Source organism: Silene latifolia, chromosome 1 (assembly GCF_048544455.1).
Source record: "Silene latifolia isolate original U9 population chromosome 1, ASM4854445v1, whole genome shotgun sequence".
Classification (NCBI taxonomy): Eukaryota; Viridiplantae; Streptophyta; class Magnoliopsida; order Caryophyllales; family Caryophyllaceae; genus Silene; species Silene latifolia.
Genome location: NC_133526.1, coordinates 163954162 through 163971286, shown reverse-complemented (window position 1 = coordinate 163971286; position 17125 = coordinate 163954162). Strand labels below are relative to the sequence as shown.

Below are 17125 nucleotides of genomic sequence, written 5' to 3'. Positions count from 1 at the left end.
TAAAAGTACCATTTCCTAATGAGGAGGTCACTTATTTGAAAGAAGCCCTAAGTTCTTATGTGCAATGGCCTGACAACCTCATCAATGTTGTCATCCCGAGGTACCTATACGCAGACGTTAACTATTACTTGTTCTTTAAATATATTAGGGTACGAATATTAACATATCGTAAGTACTTTAATCTTTACATTTGCAGAAGTTAAGCAAAGTCTTGGCGGCAGCTAAAGCAGTTACTACTACGTTAATAGACAAAGTTACCGAAAGGACTACGTCTTCCCCAAAAACAAAACCACAAGACATACACTATAAGCCAGCTACTTTTGTTGTTGCAGTCAAACCTGCTTATAATTCTTATTATGAATCGTGTGAATATAAGAAAAAAATAAAAACTACTTCGCTGAAGGTTTTGCACAACCTGCTGTAAAGAAGTCACCTAGAGGGGATGTAGTCATAATTAACATTGAAGAGGAAATTATGGGCGCAGCTGATATAGCCGTACTGGACCCGAAACAACTGATGGAATTTGTCGACCTTGACAATTTAGATGTTGTTCACATTTTGATTTGGATGAAGTAAGTTTTATTAATAAAACTATTTAGTCATTTTCATTTACGAATAATGACGTTTGTTTAAATTATCAATTACAATAACACTCTTTGTTCCATGTGACGTAATAGGTACATGAATAATCAGATCGCTAACTGGAAGCTCCCAATTCACGCCTACGGATTCTTGAGTCCTAAGGCGTTCTCTGTGCACAGAATTTCATTCGAAAACAAATCAATAGTATCGCTCGTCGGTTGTTGTCGACCAAAAAACTATGGCTTGCCCCCTACAATGAGAATATGTATGTACTAGCTTTTGAACCCGTGCCCGCACGGACGATCTTCAAAACTGCATTATAAATAGTATTTAAATTATAATTATAATTGTCATAATTTATACTCCTTCCAATCAACTCCACACTACCACTTTGCTTTTTCACGTTTGCCAACACGTATTTTACGTGCTAAATATCGTTAGCTACGTATCTGTAAAAAAATATAAAAGTTAGATATTTTTAATATACTTCTAAAGACGAATCAAACAAGATCACACATGAATATATTTTCACTTATGTATTTAGAGAAAATTGAAATTGAATGTTTAATTGTGAATAGTGTGCAAAATAGATAATGGTATTGTGGAGTTGAATGGAGGGAGTATATATGAACTCATTTATGTGCATTTAATCGAGTACAGACAAAAAACTATTTGTATATTAAACATCAAATGATAGATAATATTTACTCCCTCCTATTCACAATAAACTTCCCTATTTCCTTTTCCGTCTATTCACAATAACTTCTCTATTTCCTTTTTTGGTAAGTGTTTGTGTGGTCCAAATTTAATTGTATGATGGGGTAGTGTATTTGTGTGGTCCAAATTTAATTATATGGTGGGGTAGTGTGTTTCCTTAATATTTGTGCCAAAATGAAATGGGAGGTTTATTGTGAATAGGAGGGAGTATATTATAATTGAGCTGAATCGACCTAGAGTGAACTAAATTGAATTTCTAAGAAATGAAATTAAATCCAAAAGACCAGGCCTAACTGACCATTACACCCCTTCTAATTCCTTAAATCTGCAAAATCTAACAGTCAACTACTCAGGACCCAAATCGGATTTTCTCCTCCTCCAACTTTCTCAACAAATCTCATAATTACCTAACAATGACCGACCAACTTTCAACCCCAATGCGTATGTGACCCACCAAAGACCATCCAGTCATGAAACATGTCCACCTCCCACCAGTCACCCTTCACGATTCACGACCCACCATTCACCAAGTCACCATGTCGTGAGTTGAGTTTGAGTCATTATGGTTTTCGTTTAAATTCTTGAAAGTGACAGTTACCCCTTAACTTTGAACAATTCTGAAATTAGGCTTTGTAAGTTTCCTTTATAGCAATTAACGTCCATAAATTTAACTAAGAGTAAAATGCGACCCGATTTTTTTGTCTCATTAAACTATCGCAAAAAATTATTTCATATTGATATTATACGACTTGTAGCAATTTTTTTGTAATTATTTCAACATTATTGATTACTATACAATATTATTCATCTGAGAACAATTTACATCCTCTTATAATAAACAAAATAAAAATCTGATTAGTTTTCATGAAAAATTCTTACATTGATGATAAATGGTCTACAAATTGTCAACATTATTAAAACCCTTTTTTATTTGTACATTATTACAAAAGACGTAAAATTGAAATTTTTTAATTTTTATATTGATTAATTTGGTTTAAATGATCATTGGGTGAAATATTTATATTTTTCGCGAACTTTGAATTTGATTCTGTGACAAGTCTTATTCTTATTGGATTTCGCTTGCTTGAACGCATTATGACTATTCACTATCATTAATGAAAGACCGTATCTCTTAAGAATTTGTGATGACTATTACTCACTTCTATCCAAATTAAAGGTTACATTCACTTTTCGACAACCAAAAATAAAAAATTTGGCCATAAATATTGCTAAAAACATGAGCTTTGAAAGACGAAACTTATAAATATATAGATTCTATATGAAAAAAATATTTTATTAAATTTAAATATTTTGTAAGGAAAAAGAGTCGTGTATATTAGGATAGCGCGAAAGTAACGATCGGACCCAATTACTTTGGCCAGTTGTAACATTAACCCTTTTAAGTTTCAAATATAGTGAATTGGCCTCGTAACTTTGAGTTAAAAAAATTAAATCCATTTTTTTATTTCCAGCCAAAATTGCACCAAAAAATCATTTCATTCATCTATCGTAGTCTGTACTACAACTTATCACACATAATAAAAGGCCTCAAACCATTTTAATCACTGATTCAAGTATAACGACCCATAATGACCTATACCCATGGGAGTACGTTTGTTACCGTCTAATCTCTACTTGATCGACACTTAAATGTCAATTTGATATAAAATGAAAAAAGTTGCATGATATTTCAATTGTAAAGAGGTTGAATAACAAAATGTTAAATTGATTTTGTTGTTATTTTGTTATAGATTGTTACATTTGGAGGCTAATTTACGTAATAAAGGATTTAACTGAACGTCTTTGTTAATTGATAACGGTTTATTTTAGGCAAGATTATAGGATTTAATTTTGGGGCGTTATCTTTTGCAATTTATATAACGTCTTATATTAGTTGATTCAATTATGCTAAGCGAGATTTTAGGATTCCATTTTGTTAATTGGTAACGTTTTATAATTGTCTCTTTTTAGTTTCTAAGATTTATTTGGACGGATGTTATGCCAATTTAGTATAATGGCATAATAATCAAGTAAAGTCAAATATGGTTGTATATAAATCTTTCGTCTTATTTTAAAATTCGAATATCTTCTTTTAAAATTCGAATAATTCCAAATTCGAAAATGGGTTGATCAATTACTTAGAAATGACAATTAAGAGATTTATTATTACCCTAAAAATTCCATAATTAACTTGTTTCCGCGATTAACTTCGATCATTTCCTAGAAACTAATTTATTTTATTTAATCACCAATTTTAGCAATCAGTTTATATTTCCAAATTTGAAAAAAAAAATGCTCATAGGGTATTGTCCGTGAATGATGGTTATTTGGTGGTGGTAGATGATGTTCGTTCGTAGTTTCTAAAGACATAAATATAACAATGACTCTTAACGACATTAATTTGTCACGCCTATTAGTGAAATTTGAGAGTACATCTTTTTTAGCTATTGACTTACTGAGTTAATCTCCTTTTATTATTATCAATCAATAATACAGTAAAGATATGATTATATTTGATTACGTAAAATGATAAAACAGTTTAACAAATTAAAAAATATAAATTGATTCCATTAATTTCTCCTAAAATATAAAATAACTCGATAAATATCTCCTAAAATCACGTCAAAATTATTTCCATGATTAGATTAAAATGACTTTATAGATTTCTCCTAAATATCTTTTAGACTTTTTCACACCTTTTTTTTGTCAAATGTTTTGTAAACTATATTGGGCATTTAAATATTTGGATGACACATGGCAAGAAATTGGGATGTGACACGTGGTGATTAAAGGGGATAGCCGGTTGTTCCTTTAATATAATATATGATATGATGATATAATATGATATAGATATATGTAATTTTACAAGATCTTTTTTCTTATTTAAGACCTTTATTTGGTTAAGCTATATATATATATCCCTAAGAAATTGATATAAGTGGTTAAGGTATTACTAATTTTTGAACCCGTGCACTGTACGTGTGGAAACGAAAAGTATTATTGAAAGTAAAAACTTACATATTTTTTGGATTTAGTAAATTATTAAATTTTAGAAAATTTCACTTTGTCTACTACCCATACACTTTTGATAAGTTTGTGTTGCTTAATTTTATTCGAAATACTATGATTTTTTTGTCTAGCACACATTCACTTTTGATAAGTTTGTGTTGCTTAATTTTATTCGAAATACTATGATTTTTTTTTCTCGACTTTTGATAAGTTATTGGCAAGTAGTCGAAGTAGGCGGCTGAGGTAACTTAGACTTGTCAAAATTGAGCTGATCCAAATAACCCTATACCCGACACCCAAATTCAGGACCCAAGCTTGATCTGAACCCCAATTGTTTAAAACAATGGATAAGTAAATCCTTATATATAACTCCCTTTGTCCCACACATTTGTTTGATTATTCCATTTTTGGGTGTCTCAATCAATTGGGTGCCTTTAGAAATGCCTTTGGTAAGCAATTTGATACTCCGCACTTAATTTGATTCACTTGTTATTTAATAATTGACCCCCTCCTCTTTTCTTGTCATTTATGTCCAAACCAAAGGCAAACGAATGATCGGGACGAAAGGACTCAAAGGAGTATGAAACTTCATATTTTATTTACCCAATTGTTATTATACAAACTGGAACTATTGCAATGCGACACATGTTATGTTCCTACCCCGTTGACATATCAATGTTTACGTTCTAATACGCATTTAAGTAAAGATGTATAAAATGGTTTTCCTACCCCGTTGGCATATTAATGTTTACGTTCTAAATTCTAATAACTCGTCTTAAAATTAAAACGGATCAAATAAAATACCTATATAGGACAAAAGCATAATATCTAGGGATTAATAATAAGCTTGTCTGATATCCAAGTACGGTCTTATTTAAACCCATCTTAAGAAATACCAACTATACATTTATAATGTGAAATATCAAAATGGTGGTAAATACAACCATAGCCGTTGTGAATTTCTACGTCGTTGGTTAGTGTAGTTGTATTGTCACTTGTATAAAATTATATGGTAGATATATATTTTTAAATCAACCTTAATTAGAATAAATGCATGTTAAAAGAAGTATTGTGAAGAGTAGATTAGAGCACAAAAAAAAAGATGAATCAAAGGATGATTTATTTAACATATCAATTTATAACAATCCAATATTAACCTCTATCTAACTCGTCTCCAATAAATTGTTCAATTAATTTGTGTTAGTTACATTTCTTGAAAGATACTTTCTTCCAATTCATTTATTTCTGTACCTTTGATTAAAAGAACTCTCACAAAGGATATTAAAGATAAACAATTAATTGTGACATAGGGAATAATATGGAGTAATCGAGTCCAATCTACTCATTGGAATATTAATCGGAAAGGAATCCCTTTTTGACGTTAATGAGGATAATCATAATTGAAATAGTAATAATCCAAATCATTTTGAATGAATTTGGCCAAATTAATAGGTTAATTTTCTAATTGGAATATTAATTGGAAAGAAATCCCTTTTTTTCGTAATTTTGTGGGAGATGCTGTTGTTTGAAGTTAATGAGGTTCATATTCAAATAACACCTGCCAAATTTAATGCAAATCACACTATTGTTGATTATGTTGATGGCTCAACATATTTCGGATGAGTAATCAACAAAAAGCGGCCAAATATAATATATAAAATTGTAAAGTTTGGGCATTTAGGGTATTTCTAGAATATTTTATAAAGTTTAGGGCTATCTTGTGTGTTTCTGAAAATTCGAAGATATATCGTAAAATTCGAATAAACACGGGGTACTTCATATAAAAAACCTTTTTTAATAACAATCTTTCATGTAGCATATTGGTGTCTTGGAAGCATACTCATATGTGACACGTAAAAATAAGTAAATTGTTTAGGTTACATTAGATCCATATTAAAATAAGTATTTTACAATTAAGTAAAGTAGTTAAATACCCACAAATAGGATTATACATCCAGTTGTACCATAAGCATGGTACAACCAAGGTATAAGAATTTGAGCTTATGTGTATTCTTTTTGAGCTAATTTAAAGTTCATGTTTTTAATGTGTAAATTGATGAATTCAATACTTTCTAATAAATTTCATATTCTTTAACATAAAGCTCATATATTTTATCACAAAGCTCAGATTCTACACCGTACAACATATACAACTGGTTGTATAATCCATGAATTGTTAAATACCTTTTCCGTTCATATTAAGGCATCTTATGTTTATGTTTATCATAATTATATCTTATGTTAAGGCATAGAGGCAATTTTATTAAGGCATCTTATGTTTATGTTTATCATAATTATATCTGACAACAATTCAGGCAAAATTATAGGAGTCACATTATACAAATATAACACACCCAAATTCTAAAATCTCATCCTTAATTATCAAAAATAACTTAGATTATTATATTACAAAATTGATTGTAGTGTACGAAGTAGGAAATATTTTCGAAAATTATCATACTGTATCATAACCTATATCATCTAAAAGGTACTATTAATTAATCAAATTAGATTTAAATAAAAACAGAACATGGAGAGCGCAATGATTTGAGGCACCCAATGATTTGCCACTTACCTAAATTACATCATATACAATTAAAAATTATCAAGAAATAAATGTGATACAAAATTGTTTTAAAAAGTTTTCAAAGATATGTGTATGTATGTGATTTTAAAGAAAATTTTAACGTTTTAATTCGAGGGGAGGGAATCACATATGACAATTTATATACTCGGTAATATATTAGACAATTAACTTTTTGGTACGTTTATAACTACTACATTAATTTACTATATTACTATAAATCTATAATCTTCCAGAAAAAGTTATAATTTCCATTTTCTTTGTGATTCCTACCCGATGTTATGACTACAATTATGGAAATCAATCAAATTGTTTTTATAACTGCCCATCAATTTAGGAAAATATATGCTTTGTTATCTCATTGTAATATTTTGACCATAAATGTACCATTTAATTAACATTAATTGAAAAATGTAATCATTTTTGTCTTGCTGTGACACGTGGTAATCAAAGAGGCACCCAGTTTCTGCTTTAATATAATATATGATGATATGATGATAATTAAGAGATTTACTATGCAGTTAAAAAATTCCATAATAAAATTGTTTCCGTAATTATCTTCATATCATTTCCTAATATTGCGGCTTATCTATTTAAATTCCGAACTTTGCAAGATTTTAGAAAATCAAGTTATATTTGCAAATTTGAAAAACATGCTCATATGGTGCGTGAATAATAGCTATTTAGTGGGCCTAAATACACTTAGCATTGTAATTGTAATTGTAATTGAATTGTTTACGTGCAACTTTTTTTTTCTTAATTAGAGAGTATGACACGTGACTTTTGAATGTGTTGTGACACGTGACGTATAAAGGGATAGCCGGTTGTTGCTTTAATATAATATATGATATGATTCTTTCCTAAATTTCATCCCAAATCAAATTAAAATTAGCAACTTCTACCGAAAATATCTCCTTAAAAATTGCGCAAATATCTCCTAAAAAAAATTATACCGAAAATATGTTAGAAAAATGATACTGAAAATATCTCCTAAATATTTTTTAAGTTGACTTGTTGAAATATTCTGCCGAAAATAACTCCTAAAATTGCGCACAAATAAACTTCAAAATTAGCAACTTCCTTTTAGGTAATTTTCATGTTAACGTGATTGCAAATCTTATTATTATTCTTTCTTTTAAATAGAAAATGACACGTGGCGTGTGACACGTGTCGATCAACGGGGCTTGCGGTTGTTGCTTTAATATAATATATGATAGTACGTGATTATTGTAATGAATCACGGTTCTATAAATTTATTATTAACATGCTTACATGCGTGTAAATGAACTAACAATTCAATGTCCCAAATTGAATAGGAAGCATTGGGTGCTACTTACAATCCAAGTGGAAACAAAAACAGTGTACTGGATTGACTCTCGCGAAGGCAACCCCTCTGACAGTTGTGTAAAGATGATAACTGAGTAAGTTTACAACCGTCAATAATGTCATTTGTTATTGTATGACTTGAGCCATTATATGCAAATAATAATGGCATGTGTGTATATTTATGAATTAGTGTTTTTGAAGCAAAAAGAAGATTATGTCTATTTGGGAAATATGAAAGCAACACCGTTCCCAATTTTATCACGCCATTAGTAAGTGTATTCTTAATAATTACCCGTATCATTTAATTTATGTTTATGCGAGAGGTTGATTATCTAATTCAGCTGATTTGTGTGTGATTTATATAATAGTCTCCTAAAGCACCAGACGACAAACAATGCGCCTTTTACGTTTGTCAGTCCATGCTGGAGGTTATCAACGGAAATTATTCTACCATTATGATACGGGTTAGTGTGATTTAAAACTATTTCAGATATAAATTGAGTTCAATTCTGTATACTTCCATATATTATATCTCTTTTGATTATGTATATTTTGAATTGTAGTTTCCACTAATACTCAAGAGAGCCCCAGAATATTCGCAGAGGACATCACCCAGTTGAGAAATATGTAGGCAAGTTATGTTGTTTCATTAGCGGAATCTCAATAATTTTCTCATGCTTTATGTACGTGTGTGTATATATAGAGCCATTGTGTATTGGCTTCTTTTGTTTTTTTAAGGAAGTTGTGTTTTGGCTTTTGATTATCCTGTTTGTACTGTTTTTAAACTGGGTTTAATTGATCATGGGGTATAATATTTTGATGCGGGATTGAATTTTTGCACTGGACAGATGCTGGAATGCTATTTTTCAGCAGCAGCTGAAAAAATAGCATTTCAGCAGCTGCTAGAAACGCTGCTGAAAAAATAGCATTTCAGCAGCTGCTAGAACAAGCTAAACTTATTTTTTTTTTTAAAAATAATTAGAAACGATAACGGTTAAAAACAACCCGTTGCAAACATTTATTTGACAACGGTTTTATTTAGATAAATAACCGTAGACATATTTTCGCTCCCATTCAAACCGCCAAAAATATAAGATAACGAATGATAACCGTTGCCGAATGCAAAATTTTTACAACGGTTTATTTAAGTACAACCGTTGTCAAAGTTTCATCAATAAAAAAAATAACGGTTACATACCATTGTCGATAGATAAATATAACAACGGTTTTGCATGCAATAAAGCCGTTGTTAAATTTTGACATTCAATTAAATAAGATAATGAAAAGAACCATTTATCATATATAATATTTAACAACGGTTTTGGAACGATAAAACGTTGTCAATAGTAAACTACGACAACGGATTTGAAACCGTTATTAAGATTTAATAACGGTTTCTTAAAAGATTTTATAACGGTTCTTGAGTTGTGATAACGGTATTATAGATCCGTTATTGATGTTATATAACGGTCGCGTGTTTGTACAACCGTGGTATATATTTAACAACCGTCGTTGCAATAACGGTCCCGTATTTCTATTTAAAAACGGTAATTGCATTATCTGAACGTTATTGAAGGTCTTATTTGGCGTAGTGTTGATTGACAGCAACCTAGTATGATTCTCGACCTATTCAACAAAACCCGTAAGATCGGAAGTCTCGGGGATTGTTAGACCATGGACTAGGTTAGTGGGAAGATCGGGTGTACGCGGAAGCTAACCCGACTCGACCTATGAGCCGCGGGACCGGATGTTTCGGCTCTACTATACCGCGACCTTGACCAAACCAAACTCATACTCTTTGAATTTACCATTTGATCACCTCTATGAACCCATGACACGCTAGTGTTTTTTCCATATTGATTTCATCCTTATTTATTTTACTTGCTCTTGCTTTCATTTGTTTTCATTTGTTTTCAATTGCTTTAGTTATAGTTGTTACGCTCATGGCATACCAATCAATTTGTGACACCCTTGACACTATTACAAGCACCTAACTAAACATTGCAATTTACTTGAGTTTAGATTTAACCGTCCTTTGGGTTCGACCTCTACTTACTACTTGCTAATTTGTTTGTTGAGAGATAATATTGTTTGATAGAAAGACACCTCTATCACTGTCCTTTTCACCAATGGATTTTCCTCTTTAATTTGTTCAATCCTAGGTTTTGGTGGGTTATGATTTGTGTTTGCTAAGCTGTATAAGCGTGCTTTTGGGTGTTATTTGGGGAAGGTATTTTGTTTGCTTGACTTGGGTTTGATTTATGTTAAGTCGGGATTTGAATATTGAATCGGTTTTTGGCCCGGAGTCGGATTTGATTCTAATTATTGTCATTCCGACGCCGTCGACCGGTATATAACATTCTAGGTATTTTTAAAATGTTCACCATTTTCAAAATTGATTTTTTTGAATTTTCTGACGCAATGTCATACAAACTGTCGATTAAACGCAACGATTTCCGAAACAAGTTATAGTCCGATAATCATGGGGTGTTCCTAAAGTACCTTACTTTCGTACTCATGACAACTGTCAGTTTAACGTGTGGCTAGTCAATTGTCGTGACTGACCTCTAGGATCCGGTGGCCTACTATTAGTGTCGCGCCCGTTAGTAAATCTAAATGTTTATTCATAAGCTACGAATTTATGCCGTTATGGGAATTTATGAATAAAACAGTCATAAAAAATGAACCGGCTTCTTAATTGAATCATATGAGAATCATCGTTGTATAATAAGGTGTTGTTAAAACCCGTGGCAGAGATACATGCCATTTTCTGGGACTCCGAGATATTGGAAAATGATTTTAGTTTTTTTGGGTATTTAATCCAATTCTTAGGCCTTGGTTGGATACAAAAGTAGGAGAAGGAGGGAAGGGAAAGGGAGGGAGAATGAAGTGTAGTTGTTTGGATACAATTTTTCTTTAAGTATTTTCTATTGTGAAGAGATTTTAATTTGCCTTAGAGCAGGGAAAATTGATCCCTCTACATTTTCTTTCACCCTTATTTGCTATTCAAACAAGGGATTTTAAATCACCTACTCTCTCTCCCCTTCCTTTTACTCCAAATCCCTCTATCCAAATAAGCCCGTAGATAAACATAGAACAAATGTATATTTTCATGTATAAATAAGTATAATATTTTCCTTGGTAACTCACAAATAAAACTTACTCGATCTAGCACTACTTAAAACTCTTAAATACTTAATTTTAAGGCATCGTCAATAGTTATTAGTTTTTGTTTCCTATAAGGTAAGAAAAATAGGTTGATCATTTGGGTTGTGACCAATCTATCTCATCTTTTTATATGAGTGAGGTAAGTTGAAGTCACCGGCTATCAAACATCCTCATCAGAGTTAGACATAAATGTTTAATAAAAGCAATAAAGTCAGCAACCTTGTTGGTTTCATAAAAGCGATGTCAAGAATAATAGAAATTTTCCCATCAAAGAAAGCAAGGTCTAATTTCACATCATTGATAATAATAGAAATTTTCCCAAGAATTTTCCATAGTAATGGATACATTATAATTTTCAATGAAAATATAGGGAGCTTGAATCTCCTACTTTTTCTTTAAAAAGTATTTTAAAACAGAAATTATCATTTTAGATCACTATATATCCGTAAAAAACTGTAGACGGAGAGAGTCACACTCACAAAATGAGGGTGGATTGTGCAAGTGGGTGGACAATGAATATCCCCACTTACATTTGTGAGAGGATCACTATCCGTCTACAATTTTAAACGGATAGTGTCCATCTACAATGAAACCGATTGATTTTAAAGAGTACCTAAAGACCCTTTACGTTTCATCTTTAGTATAGAGGTCTAGATTACCGAGATGGTCCCAAGTTGAGAATTTGTAGCAATATAGGTGAAGTATATACAAGGAAAAAAAAAGGAAAAAAGAAAATAAAAATCTCGGGCAGGTAGAAACTTTAAATGCATGAAAAGAGAAGAGTAAGTAGAGTAGTAGTACATGAGTGGCTTGGAAACATTTGATTTGATAGAATATATAGTAAAATTATAAAGGTCCACCGACAAGTCATTTCTACAACTTCCTTCAATTACTCTTCTACAATCTGAGAGACTTATATATTATGGAGAGTACATAAGTTAACATTTACATAAGATAGCATTTGCAGGTTACAACTAACTCTCTGATCACAATTCAATATCTCATCTCTTTTGCCTCCTTACCTATATTATATTATAAAAAAAGAACAAAAAAAGTGGCTGCTGTGACAGAGTGATACTATAAAATCATCATGGTACGTCCATCTAAGAAGTTCAGAGGTGTCAGGCAACGCCAGTGGGGCTCTTGGGTTTCTGAAATTCGTCATCCTTTACTGTATGTCACTCTCTCTCTTCTTCTTCTTACATTTTCCCTTTAACACCCATGTATCCGTCTTCAGTTACCTTTACATTTCGAAATTTAGGCACTATATCTGTATGATGATCGACCAAGTTAGAAATTGCCTTGAATGTAACTTGATCATACTAATTCCAACAAGAATACATGGTTTTGATATAAATATTCTAATTGTATGTATGTGTACAATAACATTGTAGGAAGAAGAGGGTATGGTTAGGAACATTTGAGACAGCAGAAGAAGCAGCAAGAGCATATGATCAAGCTGCAATATTAATGAACGGCCAAAATGCCAAGACTAATTTCCCAAGGGAAGATACAATTAAGCATTCTTCAAATAATAATAATAATGATACAATTAGTACTAATAATAATAGTAATACGAATACTCAAGATCGGAAAGTCGCTCCATTCAACTCAACATTGTCCGAGGTACTTAGTGCAAAGCTCAAGAGATATTGCAAGGATCCTTCTCCTTCACTTACTTGCCTTCGACTTGACACCGATAATTCTCACATTGGTGTATGGCAAAAGAGAGCTGGTTCTTGTTCCGGATCAAGTTGGGTTATGCGGGTTGAACTCGGAAAAACGTCTACTGTTACTAAACAAGACGTCTTGGTTGATAACAATAGTAATAATAAAAATATTAGTAATAATTTACCACAAGTGTTACCATTATCCTCTACTTCTACTCTTTCTTCCTCTTCTTCATCTTCGTCTATTTCCGATATTGGAGCTGAATTAAGTGAGGAAGATGAAGCTGCATTGCAAATGATAGAAGAATTGCTCAATTGGAACTCTCCTAGTATAGTAATTTAGTAAATTCATAGCTTGACATTTAAGGGAAATATACCCTATATCATGTTAAGGGTTACCAGAAGATTAAGTTGTGTTTAAAATTGGTAATTCAGACATAAATTTAGTGCGTCATATATATACTACTCCATATAGCTACCTAGCATTACCCGTTTTCATACCCATAATAGGGCTAAATTGATTCGAGTTGCAGCAGGATATATAATAAATTATGTACATAATATATAATAATGATCTATGATAATTATTATATATATAAATATAGTTACTTCGTATGTTGCTCATATATAGTGGATCGATCTTTGTATCACGTTAATTTAATTGCTAGAAGTACATTCACCAACTTATCAAAAAGTTTGTGTAGTGTACATGTAATTGTCATATGCAATGGAAATGTTTACCATAAGAGTATAGATCATAATATTATAAGAATGTTTCTTTGATGTACATTTTCCTTGGAACTTTTAATTACAAGGTAACGAATTCATTTCAATACAGTTTTTATCGAATTCGGTTTATTTTCATTTAATTTAATCTAAATCAATTGGTACTACAACTTACTTTGATTCAGTTTAACGTAATAAATGTATATTGTATTGCAATAATGTTTATGGATATTTAGTCGAAGAGGACATATATAACCTAGGTATAAATGCTTGTGATTATTTGTAAATTTTCATGTATTTTACACCAATAAAAAGTTAATTATGAAGTTCGTATTAAGGCGTATATATCCTTTTGATTTTTTTTTTTGAATAATACTTTTATGAAATAATGAGATAACATAAGCAAGGTTGATACATTAATTAAGAAGAAATATTTGAAAAAAAGCAGCAGATAACATCAATCAATTTGTAATTTGAGGATAATGATATGATTTGGTAATCATTTAAACATCATGCTCATGAGAAAACATATTTTCAATCGACATAATCCAATACATCATTATCATTTAAGAAAGACTAAACCACGTATCTTTCATAGAATGTCATGAAATTTACATAAAAATACAAGTCACTAACTTAAAATTGTAGCCTATTTTTGTTATTTTGATGGTGAGTGATGACTATATTTAGCATTCAACATAAGGTGCTAATATGCAAATAATATGTCATGCCTAATTAACTTTATACATGATTGTACTACACAAGTTCATTGATAAAATTGTTGGACACATTCTTTCGATTATCAATTCGATATATATTGCTCATGAGTAAAGGTAAATAGTCGACTAGGACGGAGAAATGTTTAAGAATTTTGAATTCTTGATTTTCGTTTATACCCTATTAATTAATAAATCACTGAAAATAATATGGGTCTTGTTTTTTCTTTTTATACATAAGCTTAATTTTGAAAGGAGTTAAATGAGCTAAAAAAGACTAAACATCAAACCAAAAGAAGGTTGACATTAGCTTAATGATGCTACTTATATAAGTACTTTAGTTCAGTTAGTCGTTCATCTATCTAATTCCATTGCTCAACAAATTTTTCTATTCGCTTATGCACTCTCATTTGATTTCTAATCGCTTTAGTTCATATTAGTCTGATCAGGCCATAAAATTTCGGAGAAAAATAAAATAAGCGCGCGAGTAATTAACCTTGGAATTATATTATATTTGTTTCACTCTTGACTTATTGAAAAACATGCATGATCTCTTGGATAAAAATAAATATAAGTCGTTGAGGTTTTCATACTAATGCAAGCAAGGGTTGATCTAGCTAGGGGGCTAGCAAAGGCGCTTGCTTTGCCGAACTCTTAAAATTTCGCATTTTTTATTTATAAATTCGAATTTTTTTTAAGTTTATTTGATGGCGTTACTTGTTCGTTTCCACTGAAATTTTTCAGCCCCTCTAAACGCCTGGCTCCGCCACCGAATGCAAGAAACAAGTCGTCGAAGTCACGAAGTGAGGATAGTTATCAAGTAGTTGAGGTGTGAATTAATGCTGTTTGCAAATAATTTAAGCTTAGCTGTATAAAAATGTACCTCAGAAATTAAAGAGGACACCCTATTGAAAGTTTCAACAGCAAGGTTACTGGGTATAGTCGCTTAATAAATGAGATAAAACTTAAGTTGACATGTCTTAATCAAAGTCCCAAAATGGTTGAGCTAGATATTGACATTTAGTACTTGTTACTACTACTACTCCTAATATGTTAAAAACCGAATATTCATTGACAGAGTAAATACAACAATGTCATCAAAATTCTCATAATTCTTTAGCTTACCTTATACAGTCTTCTTACGATTCAAATCTTTTCATTTAATTTTAGTTTGAGAGAAAAAACATACTTCTCTATATACTAGTAATTCAACTTAGGTCGAGCCAAGCTCATCTCAGTCGGCATGCATTACTAATTGTTGTTTAATCGAGGTCTATATCGCCCTTACCCTTCTTTTGTCACGGCCGGTTGATCCATTTTTATTGAGAATAACCAACATATTTGATATTATCACCTTAGATAAACAATATATATAGTTACATCTCTCATTGCTAATAAATTATGGGAAGGTCTCAATAAAAATATAAAATACTCCCTCCTATTCACAATAAACCTCCCATTTCATTTTGACACAAATATTAAGGAAACACACTACCCCACCATATAATTAAATTTGGACCACACAAATACACTATCCCACCATACAATTAAATTTGGACCACACAAACACTTACTAAAAAAGGAAATAGAGAAGTTATTGTGAATAGACGGAAAAGAAAATAGGGAAGTTTATTGTGAATAGGAGGGAGTATCAAACTTTGATTGCACTAACCTTGGTTTCCTTCATGCAAATGCATGGTTGTATTCTATAGGCTAGAAGATGATTAAGGAAAGTGATTTACCCAATAATTCGCATAAATTAATATTCTTAAGTAAATCTACCTACAATAAATTGAAATTAAAGTAGGTAGATTAATACAGCTATGAGCAATTCTATTGGGGAGCTTATCAATTTAATAGAGTTAATTAACTTGTACTATTGAGTACAAATGTGAAAGATAGTGAGGGACTCAATAAAATAAGGAAAGGGACAAGTGTACTTATGTGCACCATTCATAGCTTTGAGTTTGTTCATGAAATAATAATTAAGCAGAATACGAGTTAAAAAAAAAAAATCAAGCAAAGATATCGATTAAATTTTAAAAAATTTCGATCTTAGTTATAGCCGCAGATATAGTTTTATGTAACCGTGTTACTCTGTTAGATCTTGAACAATACAGTACTTCCTCTGTCAAAGTGAATAATAGTTTACACTTGTTTTATTTTATGAGGGAAAATAAAATAAATGTAAACCGTTAACTTGAAAGGAGGGAGTATTCACTTATTATACGGAGTAGTATTTTTCCATATAAAAACTAAAATGAGGATATATATCCATGATAAGTGCTACCTAATTAGACATTGAATTAAGGAAGAAAAAGACGGGAGTTGGTCCCATTGTTAGTGGGTAGCATAATTAAGCCTTATTTTGCCGTGAGAAGAGAAAACATCAAAATTTGGACAAAGTGTCATAAATGGCTACAAAACTAGAAAAACTAACCCATAGAGAAAACTCCATAATAGCATATGCGACATGCATATGGTCTAATTAGTCGGACTTTATTAAATTTTTATGCCATTTCCTATACAAAATATGTGATCATCTCAAAATTCTTAAAGATTCTTTCTACCTTATTTAAGAAAACAAGTTAAGCTAGCTAGCTAGCTTTTACCCTCTAGCATTCTGC

General features: G+C 31.1%; 1 protein-coding gene across 1 annotated transcript; it reads left to right on the top strand.

The window, feature by feature from the left end:
• The first annotated feature begins 12185 nt into the window (after nt 1-12185).
• Nucleotides 12186-13619, top strand: LOC141611141 (ethylene-responsive transcription factor SHINE 2-like). The gene is made up of 2 exons (XM_074429597.1): nt 12186-12559; nt 12781-13619. Exons 1-2 carry the CDS (start codon nt 12477-12479, stop codon nt 13397-13399), a joined length of 702 nt encoding a protein of 233 aa, XP_074285698.1. The 5' UTR covers nt 12186-12476; the 3' UTR covers nt 13400-13619.
• Nucleotides 13620-17125: the final 3506 nt, after the last annotated feature.

Excerpts from the sequence above, each read along its gene's own strand:
- LOC141611141 (XM_074429597.1), top strand. The coding sequence starts at position 12,477 with ATGGTACGTCCATCTAAGAAGTTCAGAGGTGTCAGGCAACGCCAGTGG. Across the intron at positions 12,560-12,780 it reads GAAATTCGTCATCCTTTACT|GAAGAAGAGGGTATGGTTAG; the intron begins GTATGTCACTCT and ends ATAACATTGTAG.